Here is a 12,407-nt window from a genome sequence, read left to right as displayed (position 1 = left end):
CCAAATATAAGAAAGTACAAACACTGAATTTGTCTCACAGGTGACGATTCTTTTAGAAATGCTGTTTTGATTTTTGCACAAACACTGTGAAACACAGGTATGCGTATTTCATTGATTCTTATTGAGTGTACAAGTAAGGACCTTTATTACAGCTAAAATGCACTATGGTATGAAATGGAATAACTTCCTTTGAAGATACACGAAAAGAAAATCATACTTTTTCCCATGTTAAAAGTCAACTATTAGAAAGCAGAAAACACTGAATGCATCTCACAGGTGATGTTTCTGATAAGATTTGTTGTTTTATTTTTGCATAATCATAGTAAAACCCAGGCATGCATATTTTATTGATTTGTATATAATGTACGAGTAAGTACCTTTATTACAGCTGAAATGCATTGTAGTATGTAAGTGAAAAAGTTCTGTGAAGATTCATAAAAAGAATACCTTACATTGTTCCTGCATCAAAAGCCAACTATTAAAAGCAGAAAATATTGAATGCATCTCAAATGTGATATTTCAGATAAGATTTGTTTTTTATTTTTGCATAAATACAGTAAAACCCAGCATGCATATTTAATTCATTTGTATAGAATGTACTAGTAAGTACCTTTATTACAGCTGAAATGCACTATAGTATGCTATATAAAAACATTCTGTGAATATTCTAGAAAAGAAAGTCATATGTTGTTATTGCGTTAAAAGCCAACTATTAAAAAGCAGAAAATACTGAATCTGAGATCCCCTTTCTTTGGCCATGTGAGACCAGCACCAAAGTCTCCAAGGTGAAGAAGAGGAGACAAAGCTGGATGTCCAGACTTGGTAAGGAGATAGAGACAGGGAGAGCCCAGACAGCTTCCATCACCCCCCAGAACATCCCAAAGTTTTACACTATTTTGTCATTTATCTTAATGGTGATGAAGTTTTAAAAGAGAAAGAGATAAAATGGTTTGATCTGAGGCACATGCTAAAAGCAGCATGTTGGGAATGAGAATGAAGAAAAGCATGAACACTCAGTGACTGATAACTGACTGGTAGAAAGAGCCATGGACAGCCACTAGAGTGCTTCAGTGAGATTGTACCTGTGTAGCATCTCTTGTTGGAGGTGGTAATAAGAAGTGCAGGGACTTGGTGGAGTCTTTGGCCACCTGTGAAAGAGGAGATGGTGGTGTCTTCCACCCAGCTACTCACCTACCCTCCTCGATGCAAAAGATGAGAGAAAACCTCTGAGAGAGACCAGGACCATCAAGGTCCAGCCCTACTTTGCTCTCCACACTGGCTCAAAGGTCCTGGTCACTCTCTGCAGTCTGGGAAAGAGAATCATTGTATACAAATGAATGTACCCTCCTCTTCTTAGTTAACTGCATCTAAGAAAATTAGTTGGTCACATCAGCACATGCTTACCCAGGTCATTTCTCCCATTTAGGCAAAGAGCGGGTGGGAAAAAAAAATGAACTCATGAGACATATGGACCTCAACCTCAACAGTGGATGTCAGTCACTTTCACAGAAGTACTCCTTCATCCTTGAGCTGCCCTGTGATGGTGTGAGATAAAAGTATCTTGTCAGGGTTATTATAATTACTTGTGCTGTTATCGTTTTTGTTTGTTGTTGTTTGAGACAGAAACTCTCTATGAGTTCTGGCTGATCCTGGAGGAACTTAATATGAAGATCATGCTGGCCTTGAATTCACAGAGATCTACCTACCCTCAGGAGTGCTGGAATTGAAGGCATATACTGAAGACCTCTGCAGAAGGGAGACCCTCACTCAAATCTCAGAAAGATGCGACCGCCCAGTAATCTGCTCGAGACATCATGTACCGGAGCAATTGCGAGATTTATTAGGGCGTAACAGCTAGCTGCCGGTCAATTCGTATGCCCACGCAGGAGCTGAATTGACCCCGACAGCCAGTTTGAGAGGTGTTTTTAAAGGGAAAAACCACAAACCAAGGAATGAGGAGGGGGTGAGGGGGTTGCTAGGGTGGTATAACATAAAAATAGTGGAACATTCCAAAGGAACCCAACCTACATGAGTCAGGGTCAGGTAAAAACTCTCTGTACGCTTATCTTTCTCAAGAATGTGGTCTTGCCCTGTCACTGTGGCCTTGCCCTGTCACTGCGGTTCTCAGCTTGGTTCCCAGCTTGGTTCCACCTAGTTCACTTGCATTCTTTCCTTTCTCTTTGCAGATAGGCCAGTTCCAGTAATGGTGACTGGTCTTTCCACATTCCTAACTTGCTTCATGGCTCAGTTTCTCAGAAAATTTTCCATGTCCTTACAAAGAAAGCCTAAAGAATATTTTATATGTCTAAAAAGGATTCTATATACCCAGTATCTATAATTTTTCACTCTACAATACCACCACACCACGATCATCATGGTTTTCATCTGGCCCGTCAGTTAAGTTCTGCTTCATCCCTTCACCATCTCACTAAGAGGTGCAGCCTTCTATCACACCACATGGCCAAACCTAGGAGTCATTTTCGAATCTGCTCCCCCACCTCCCTCACAGCAGCAATGCTGACATTTCCATTTCTGTGTGACATTTTCATTTTTTCTCTTGAGCTCTAAGGCCACCTCCATGGTCCCCAAACATTATTTCCTCTCAAAGTTTCCCTTCCATCTCCATTGTTGCTTGCCAGCATCCTCACCCAATGTACACACAGACTCCAAGAACTTGACAAAAGGGACATCCATTCTGGTAACCTCATTGCCAAGCTGGCTGGCTATCTCATCCCACCTAACTGATACCCACCAGACTCCAGTCAGTGGACCATGCTGTCATCTTCCATCCTGCAAGTGGACCACTGTGATAATTGTCACATTTTATTTCAGGTCTCTACTATGAAGTTCCATTTCCATGGCATGAGCTTGTGCAAATTAGTTCCCATACAGGCATAACCAGTACCAGGCAGCCATCTATTATACTGTTGGGAACAAGCAAAAGAAACGTCTTCTAAATGTTACCATTTCATTTTCAGACTTCATTCAATCATAAGGAGAAACTAAATTGAAGGTCCCATGGTATAGGGGGACTGGAGACTTCCCTTTAGCTGAACAGCTTCTGCTGTAAACAGCTGTCTGAGTCCAGCCATCCCAAGGACAACTTCTCCTCCATCTCTTGCTGGCGGGGTCAGACAAGTTCATGTTCCCAGCCCAGGAATGAACACCTCTCCCACTTCTCTATATATTTTCTTAATTTTATGTTAAAAGGTAAAGAATATAGAAATTGCTGTTATCTAAACCAAGGTGCACAAATTATAAAAACTATAACCAATGTAATGGCCTATTATGTCCTAATTAACTACATGCATTTGACCTGCTCCTTTGTCCCCTTATCACTCTAGGCTCCATAACTAAAGTTGAGGAGAATGAATTAAGGACCTAGAAGTTGCATATGGGCATCGATTATGTCCCTGGTACTTATCTATGCAAGGTTGACCCTGAGAAAGAATTCAGAAGGTATTCAGGGATTGTGCCCATAAACCAGTTGGTAGAGTGATTGCCAAGTATGCATAAGGCCCAGGGTTCAATACCCACTACCCTGTGTAGTGGTGCATACATGCTAATCCCAGCACTTGGGACATTAGAAGCAGGAAGATCAGGAGTCCAGGGTTGTCCTCAGCTACAAGGTGAATTTCAGGTTCCCCTGAGATACTTGAAATATTATTTCAGAAGCGTTTTGAATGAATATAACAAATAGCCAAACAAAAATCATTCATTATTTTATTATAAAGGAAATGTAGCTACTACATTATGAAAATGAATCAGGAGGTACAAAGTTGACATTCTAACTTCAAGTAGCAACAAGGATTTTCTGTGAAGTTGGAGTACTTCTCCATGTGGAGAACACGGCTCTTGCTTGGCTGGGCATAGGTAGGTGTTGCCCAGCCTGGTGATAGAACACATTTTCCAGGAGTATGAAGAGTAGTAAACACAATAAGAAAACAAATCATGGGACTAAAACAAAGATGTGCTAAGATCAGAAACAAACAATGTTATGCAAATAATGTGTATAAATCCAGATCATGACAGGAAATGTCACAGGACCCAAGTACATAAATCATTTTTTCTTGAACATGCCATGCAAACACTTTTAGAAAAACTGAAAGCTAATGCTCTGGAGTTTTTATATGGTAGGCAGGAATTTTGCCTTTTTGATGAGTACAAACTTCCGTGGAGAGAAAGGCCATCTTCTGAAACTGATTTCATAAAATTATTCATTTTATTTTATATGTTCAGTGTGAATTAAATAGCTTCATTTTTCTCATTTATCGATTTTAAGAGGTACATTCATAGCATCTGTGAACTTGGAGTGAAAAGTGAACACAAGAATAAGAAAGCAAAGGCGGTCAATAAAAACACCCGACAGGCAAGGTTGGTCTTTTGGAAACACCGGCTTCTGTTGGTTCGCCCTTTCTCCTAGATGTTCCAATGGGCTGCCTTGGTGAGCCAGCTTTCCAGAACTACAGGAAGTGCAAGTGCAGGAAGCACGGATCTCTGTGTGGCACACAGGAAGCTTCTCCAGGCTGCAATCACCATCATGGCACCTGTCTCTTGATCTGGAGCAATCCAGAGCTTGCAAGGTTAGGTGTCATTGGGCAAGAGAACAGCTCTTTCCTCCTCTGTACCAAGGATGTTCTGAGCTTTAGATCTACAGTACAGAAAAAAACAACAGTACTGGTTTTGTTAAAAAAAAAAAAAAAACAAACACAGCGGGTGGTTGTGGCTATGTACACACCTTTAATCCCAGCACTAGGGAGGCAGAGCCTGGAAGATCTCTGAGTTCAAGGCCATAGTTCGGGGCCAGCCTGGTCTACATTGTGCATTACAGGACAACCAAAGCTACACAGAGAAACCCTGTCTCAACTCTCAGCTCAGCCCCAAAAGAAAACTAAACATTAAGTATCTACATCTCAATTCAAGAACCTCCTTGGACCTATCTGTCAAATAATGAGGCTTAGGATGCCTTGAAATCCAATAGCAAGGAGAATGGAAAATGATACTTCTTTTCTACTCTCATGAACTGATTTCTTTTAAGAGGAAACAAGTCTAGCAGTTGACATACCTTCTTCTTGTTGCTGAGTCCTCCCAGAGATAAAATAAGGCCATCACAACACCCTTTAATGCAATGAAACACACTGTCAAAGTAAGTCCTCCAAGGCCAGTGTCGCCAAAATGTAAGAAAATGGAAGGAAGCCCCATACATCTCTGGGTACTCACACTTAGTAGAGTCCATACACCTTGTATAGCTGCTGCCCACTCGAAACCAATTTTCTCACACAGAAATCCTCCCAAGATAGGTCCCATGAAAGCACTAATGAAAGGAGAAGAATGTGTGAATAGCTAACAGTGAAAAAGTGATACAGGATGTCCTGGCTGGAGAGGTGGTTCAATGGTTAAGAGCACTGACTGCTCCTCTAAAAGTCCTGAGTTGAATTCCCAGAAACCACATGGTGGCTCACATCCATCTGTAGTGGGATCCGATGCCCTCTTCTGAAAACAGCTACAGTGTACTCACATACATACATAAACACATACTTCTTTTTAAAAAAATGCAGGACACCCAGTCACTGGTCTTCCTTAAACTAGAACAACAAAAGATAAACAAACAGGGCAATTCCTGGGCATAAATGAGTCCTGGGATTGAGACATTCTCAGATATTGAGAGTAGAAAGAACAGTGGGAGGTGACATGGCTGAGCAGGTAAGGCCTGGAGACCTGAGCTCCATCCCGAGAACACACATAAAGATGGAGAGAAGAAGGGAACCAATTACACAAGGCTGTACTCTGACCTTCTTATGGGTGCTGTACTGTGTAGTGCGTTCCCCACACCCACAGCAGAAGGGTCCTTTTAAGCTCACAGTTCTTTCTACTCTCAATATCTGAGTCAGTTCAGTCCGTAGTTAGTGACTTTGTATGCATCACATTGCAGTGTCAGGTCTAGTAGGAAGTAAATAAATAAGCAAACAAGCAAGCAAGTGTATCAATAGATGAATGCATTTTAAAAGTCTAAGATACACTACTGCTAAAAGAACTTTTAAGTATCACCCAAAGCATGGATCATGCATATCTTGGTTTGGTGTGAAGTTTGCTGACATACTAGACTTGGAGTCACATGGTGTCAATTAGAATTCTTGCTCTGCCTGGGTAAGCTTTTTTTGCCTTAGAGAACCACTTGTGCCTTCCTGGTGTTTCAGTCTGTACCTTAGAGACAACACCTTCTCAGGAGCAAATAGATTCACTTACCCAACTGACCACATGGCACCAAAAAGACCAGATACGAGTCCCAGTGTACTTATTCCATCTTCAAACCCATTTGCACTGTAGAGAGAAACATGGACATAATCCATCATGGAAAGAAGAACTGGAAAACTTGTATGGAAACATTGCTTGACAGATACATTAAGATAAACCAAGTATCATAAAAAGAAACTAAAATAAGAACATTCCATTTCTAAATATAAAAACAAGTCTGGGAGCCAAAGAAGTAGCTTAATGGTAGTATACAAACCTCCTAGCTTGCCCAAGGCCTTGGGCTCAATTACCAGCACAAAACAGACATCAACCCCACACAAGGAACATAAATAGCTGAGGAAAGCTGGGAGCAGGTGAGGTGGCTCTCCTCAAGGAAGAGCACACCAATTGTTTGTCTAGTGCCAAATGGTCATCTTTGAAAACACACATACAAGTAACATAATGACTAGGTTTAGGAACATATGTGTAAAGAAATGCATATATTCATTCAATAACAATGAAAAAAGGGAAACTGGATTGGAGAAGAGTTGGGGGATATGGGAGGATTTGGAATAAATAAAGGGAAGGGTGAAATATAGTAATATAATCTCAAAAATTATCAAAAAAATATGTGAATCAAATTTGAAGGTATCTTCATAAAATAACAGTTACATCTGCATAATAGTAAGATTCATAACCCATTTGCATTAAATGTCAATTAAGAATATAATTGAGAAATTCTTGAAATAGGATGAAGAGAACAAAGGCTACTCTAAGAAAATACAGAACCTGCTCTTTGTCCTCTGTGCATCATTGAGCAATGGCAGCATAGTCAGTGTTTATGAACACGCCCACTATACAAGGAACAATGGCCAAGGACAGAAAGCTGGTCACCCGATGCACTTGTATGGTTCTCCTTCAGTCACAAGTTAACAGGGGAAACACTGAAACCTCTCCATTTGGCTCTGGATTTTTAAAATTACACACGCGCGCACACACACACACACACACACACACCACCTGAGACATACAGCAAGGCAAGCCCTTTAACCTACTCTACCTCCTACCATGTGGTCACTATGCTATCACCAGTATGATTCGTTATTACTTATATGATTTATATCCCAGTATTTACATGCTATGAAATCATGAGAATTTATTATTGGGCAAACAACCTATGGGACTGAACAGTTGAGGTGAGATTGGAAATCCCATCCGCATGCCCATCATACTGCAGCTCTTCAGACAATTGAGAAACTTACTATGCACAACTGAGCATCTCTGGGAAGGTCGGGATGATGCTCATTCCAGCAGAGACACCATTTATAACTAACACCAGCACAAGAAGCCAGAGTTGACTGCAGAGAGACATGAGGAAAGCAAGACATTAGTATTTTAAGAGACATGAACTTAAATCCCAGGAGGGTAGTATCCCAGAGTCAGATGCATAAATGGCTGGGCTTCTTCAGCTCGTCTCATGACACTCAGGGAGAACTCACGCTGGTGCCTTAGACCTCTGCTGCAAATGCAGCTCATGCATCAACCAAAGTCACTTTTGTTCACACATTCCACATACATGTGGTTAGTCATACATACTACATGTCTGTAACCACCTGGCCAGCTCACCATAAGAACATCCTCTCAATGTCAATGCTGTTGTTCATCTCATTAAACATGGGAAAGAAGGGAAAGGCAAAGGAAGAGAAGAGAAACTGTTATTCTTTATGGGGCTTTATCTAGGTACTTGACAGACATGCATTTCATTCTTGTCATGTCTGTATTAATTAGCTTTAGTTCCTTTAAAAATTTTTAATCGTATTTCTTTATTTTGGAAGGGAGGTGTGCCGCAGTGTGTGTAGAGGTCAGAGGGCAACAAGCATGAGTTGGTTTTCTCCTTTCACCTTGTAATGCCTGGAGTTAAATCCTGGAGAATTCACTCAAGTTTCCAGGATTTACAGCAATTATCTTAGTATGCTAACTATGTTCCTGGCTCTGGTTTCTTTCTGTAGACAAGAAAGCTTAGGTTTTTGGAAGTTAAATGATTTGTTCAAGTTCTGCTACCATTTGACTAGGTCAAAATTCAAATCCAGGTCCAAAAGACTCCAAAATCAGCCCCTCCTATGATGCTGTCACCCCTCCTGTAACGGTGTCACCCCCTCTTGAGATGCTGTGTTTCATCCTAGAAGTATGTGAAAAAGTCTAAGAGGCTCAATTTTGTTTTGATAAATTTAAATTAAAAATTATAATAAATAATCTTTAATGAGCAACATGCTAAGAATGGCCTGGAAACAATAAAAGCCTCAGTCTCCCTCCACTCTCGGTGAGTGAGAAGAAAGAATTTTTTTTAAAAATTGTATTCTCTTAAGTATCAAACAGAGAATTGCAATAATAAATATATTTTAAAATTATTTCAAACAACCATGAAATTGAAACAAGAAGAAAGCAGATAAGATGGTGCAGGTTTATAATCCTAGCATTTGAGAAGAGTCCAGAGGAACATAAGTTCAAAGCCAGGCTCAGCTTAAAACAAACAATTGAACAAACATTTTATAGATAAGAATTAACAGCTTTCTCAATTGATAAAGATTTCATGTGTTAAGGTTTGCTTAGAGCACTGCCAACTTCTAGTAAATAAGGCTCTGTTAGTCAAGCAAACAGTCCAGTCCAGTTCAAGGTAAAGGTCATTGTTTAAATAGCAATGCCCACAGTACCAATCCATTTAAAAGGTTAAATAATTACTGTTTCTCCAAAAACCTGGAAGACAAGAAAAGTTACCTTTTAATGTGCAGAAGGGGTACAGGTCCTAAGAGCATGTAGCACCCAGCTGTGATTAAGTTTCCAAAAACCAGAAACCATTTCCTTAGATTCTAAAGAAAAAGAATTTAAAGCTTAAGCCAAAAGACCCTCTATTAATCAAACATTTTTTTAAAAACTACAATAATAACATCCAAAAATCCAAATCCACTGAAGCAAACGAAGTTATACATTTAGAGAAAATCAGTAGATAATAAACTTAAGGACAAGGAGAATATTTTCTAAGAGCGTAGAAGTCCCGTAAGAAGGGAGCACGCTATGGATCTGCACATCATGAACCATTACAAATAGGTAAGAACTTGCCTATGTCTTTCTTTCTAAAGCAAGGTCTTGCAATATAGCCCTGGTTGGCATTGAACTAATAACCTCTTAGGCCTCCTGCCTCCTAGGAGCTGGGGTAATTAACATTTGCTACCAGTGATGCCTGGCTTAAGGTTATGTCTTCATACTTAGCTCCAAAGGCAACTGTTTGAGATGTGGTTAAAAGTTCTTTCCATATAGTTCCAAATCAAAGTCACTGGGATTTTTTTGTTGTTTGTTTGTTTGTTTTGAAGTTTTGGGGGTGGGGTGGGGTGATTTTTTTTTTTTGAATCAGGGTTGTCCTCTGTAGTCCTGGTTGTCCTGGAACTCCTCTGTAGACTAGGCTGGCCTTGAATTCACAGAGATCAACCCACCTCTGTCTCCCAAGTGCTGGGATTAAAGGCTACCACCACCCAGCCAAAGTCGTTGTTGAACTATTAATGCATGTACTGCTAAAGCTGTATTAGTCCTCTTCCATGGAATCCAAGTTTGTTCCCAGCACCTATGTCAGGTGGCTCACAACTGCTAGAAGTCCAGGTCCAGGAGAGTCAATGCCCATTTCTGGTCTCTGAGGTCACCCACATATATATGTGTGGCATACATGTGAACAGACACAAACAAAAAATGAAGGCAAATCTTTTTTAAAAAAGAAGGCATTATCCTATTGAGACTTGGGTTACTAAGCCAATCCCTATAATATATATGTCTTGATAAATAACTGTATGTTCAAAGCTAAAAAGAGAAAAATGTAAGCTCTAAGAAGTAAGGCTTCAGAAGCAGCCATGGGAATGTGAGGTCTGTTAAAGGTACTGCTTCTGCATATCAGTCATGCAGATCGAATGGGTCAGGCCAAACTGAAGGGGAGCAGAAGGGATTCTTCTCAAGATGGCTACTGAAGAGTTGATACACATTTCCAGGGCCATCTTTTAGACTCACTAAGTCATAATTTCCGTATAACAGCTTCTCAAGCTGATCAAGTCCAAGAACTTCTAAGACTCTGCCTTTGGATCAGGGCTTTTGCATTATTTTATTTTGTTTTGCATGGATCAGTAAAGAAGCTTTAGAAAGTACAATATAAGCCAGGCTTGTCTTATCAATGACAGGGGGTGATCTTAGCTCAGAGAAGATTGAAGCAAGGGGACCGATTTCCAGACCAGTCTGGTCCATACAGTGAGGCCCTCTATCAAGGCAGTGTACAGTATAGACCATGACATGTTTCAAGGCACAGGCCAAGAAGATTCTGTACTTTTCCACCAACTGACCCCACTTACCCTCTCCCCTTGTAAAACATGCTATAAAAAAGCATTTCATGTTCAAAAAAATTAAAAACAAAACAAAACAAAACAAAACAAAACAAAACAAAAAAACAAGTAATCTCACAGTCCAATCATCATTTGCAGGAGTTTTATCATCAGACTCGTTTTCACTGAAATACTGAACTTGTGCCCACTTAGAGCAACAACTGAGGCTGAGGAGACACTGGATTCTCTCTCAGGCCAGCTGAAGGTGTCAGCTTTAAGCAATGGAGCTTCAGAATTCTGGGGAAGTAGCTACAGATCTAAACATGCAAAAGCAACTCAAGTATAATTCAGTGTACATACAGGCCTCTTATCACTGAGTAGACCAAACAGCGGTGAGGAAATGGTGTAGGATAGAGACAGACCCAGGAAGACCAGGCCCACATATCCAGTTGATAAACTGAACTGGAAAAGAAACGCCATGTTAAAATTGAACACTACATCTCTCTTTAAAATATACATCTCCCTTTCCCTCAGTTACACACAGTATTCATGTGTGGCTAGCTGTGCCTAGAGAACAGTGTAAAGAGAGAGACTGTAGCTCATTCTGGCTCATGGTTTCAGAGCATCCTGGAGGGGTGGATGGAGGATCCATCTGGAGGGGAGGATGCAAAAGAACACAGAACTTGCATGCTAGCAGCCAGGAAGCAGAGAGAGTATGTCTGTGCTCATTGGATTTCTCCTTTCTTCCTGCATTTCATCCCAGCCCCATCTCTGGGATGATACTTCAACATCAGGGCATCCCACCTAGTTAGTGCTCTCTGGAAGTAACCTTACCCAGAGGCACACCTTACTCATTTCTTAGGCACCTTTCTATCTAATCAAGTTATCAATCAAGACAACTGGAATAAGGGATATCCCAAAAGCTATTACCTATACATGGGCTATGTTCTTCTAGCTGAGTTTCCTTGTCTGGCCTCAGTGGGAGAGGATGTTCCTAGTCTCACAGAGACTTGAAATGCCAGGGTTGGGGGGGTATCCAGGGGCACTCCCACCTGCTCAGAGGAGAAGGGGAGGGGTGAGGGAGGAGGAAGGGGGAAAGGATTGTGGGAGGGAGTGACAGGGAGGGGTGGTGAACGGGATGTAAAGTGAATAAGTAAAAGAAGTAAAATTTAATAAAATTTTCCCTTCAATTTTTTTCTTACTTTGTTCGTGGATAACACTTTTTTTCTAAGGAGGAAAAAAAATCCCAACCTTCTACCAGAAATCCTAGAAGTTTTATTTTGTAACATTTGGCATTAGCATATCATTTGATTTCTACAAACTGTTGCATTTTCATATATAGTAATTCAGAAATTTTATGTATACAAGAAAAAGTTCACACAGAGAACTTTTTAAAGGATGCTCTAGGTATGATTTCTGGGGGTCAGGGTCTGTACAGGAGAGGGTGTGTCACTGTGAAAAGCAAAATAACTAATACGAATCCAGCATTTATGTTTCAGCAATGCAGACTCTTGGTTCATTTCTCTTAGTCTGTAGTATAGACCATTGTCATCTGATTATATCAAATAGCTAAAAAGAAAGTGGACCAGGGGACATCTGGGAGAGAAGGAAAACTCACATCAGAAGACCTAGTGACCTAATGACCTAGTAACCACTTCTAATGCCTCATTACAACTCACACAAGTAGAAAAAAGGTGTCCTAGTAGGTAACATGGAAGATGCCTGCACAGAGGGCTCAGACCTAGAACAACGTGAGCAAGATCTGGTGTAGAAGGAGACAGTGCATTGGACTCTAGGAGAAGATTCTTTTTTGTTGTT

General features: G+C 40.5%; 1 protein-coding gene across 3 annotated transcripts in view; it reads right to left on the bottom strand.

The window, feature by feature from the left end:
- Nucleotides 1–3,699: 3,699 nt before the first annotated feature.
- Slc18b1 (solute carrier family 18 member B1) overlaps nucleotides 3,700–12,407 on the bottom strand; it is a 35,663-nt gene continuing 26,955 nt past the window's right edge. For all 3 annotated transcript variants that reach the window (XM_028777348.1, XM_028777349.1, XM_028777351.1), the window contains exons 8-14: nucleotides 10,950–11,051; nucleotides 9,010–9,101; nucleotides 7,497–7,592; nucleotides 6,247–6,321; nucleotides 5,221–5,314; nucleotides 5,066–5,118; nucleotides 3,700–4,651 (exon numbers count right to left, since the gene is read on the bottom strand). In XM_028777348.1, coding sequence (XP_028633181.1) covers nucleotides 4,585–4,651; nucleotides 5,066–5,118; nucleotides 5,221–5,314; nucleotides 6,247–6,321; nucleotides 7,497–7,592; nucleotides 9,010–9,101; nucleotides 10,950–11,051 — 579 coding nt within the window. In that variant the 3' untranslated portion in view covers nucleotides 3,700–4,584. The remainder of the gene's footprint in view (nucleotides 4,652–5,065; nucleotides 5,119–5,220; nucleotides 5,315–6,246; nucleotides 6,322–7,496; nucleotides 7,593–9,009; nucleotides 9,102–10,949; nucleotides 11,052–12,407) is intronic.

This window comes from Grammomys surdaster, unplaced genomic scaffold, assembly GCF_004785775.1.
Source record: "Grammomys surdaster isolate TR1022 unplaced genomic scaffold, NIH_TR_1.0 280, whole genome shotgun sequence".
Lineage (NCBI taxonomy): Eukaryota > Metazoa > Chordata > Mammalia > Rodentia > Muridae > Grammomys > Grammomys surdaster.
The sequence above is the reverse complement of the archived record's forward strand: the minus strand, read 5'-3'. Positions and strand labels throughout refer to the sequence as shown.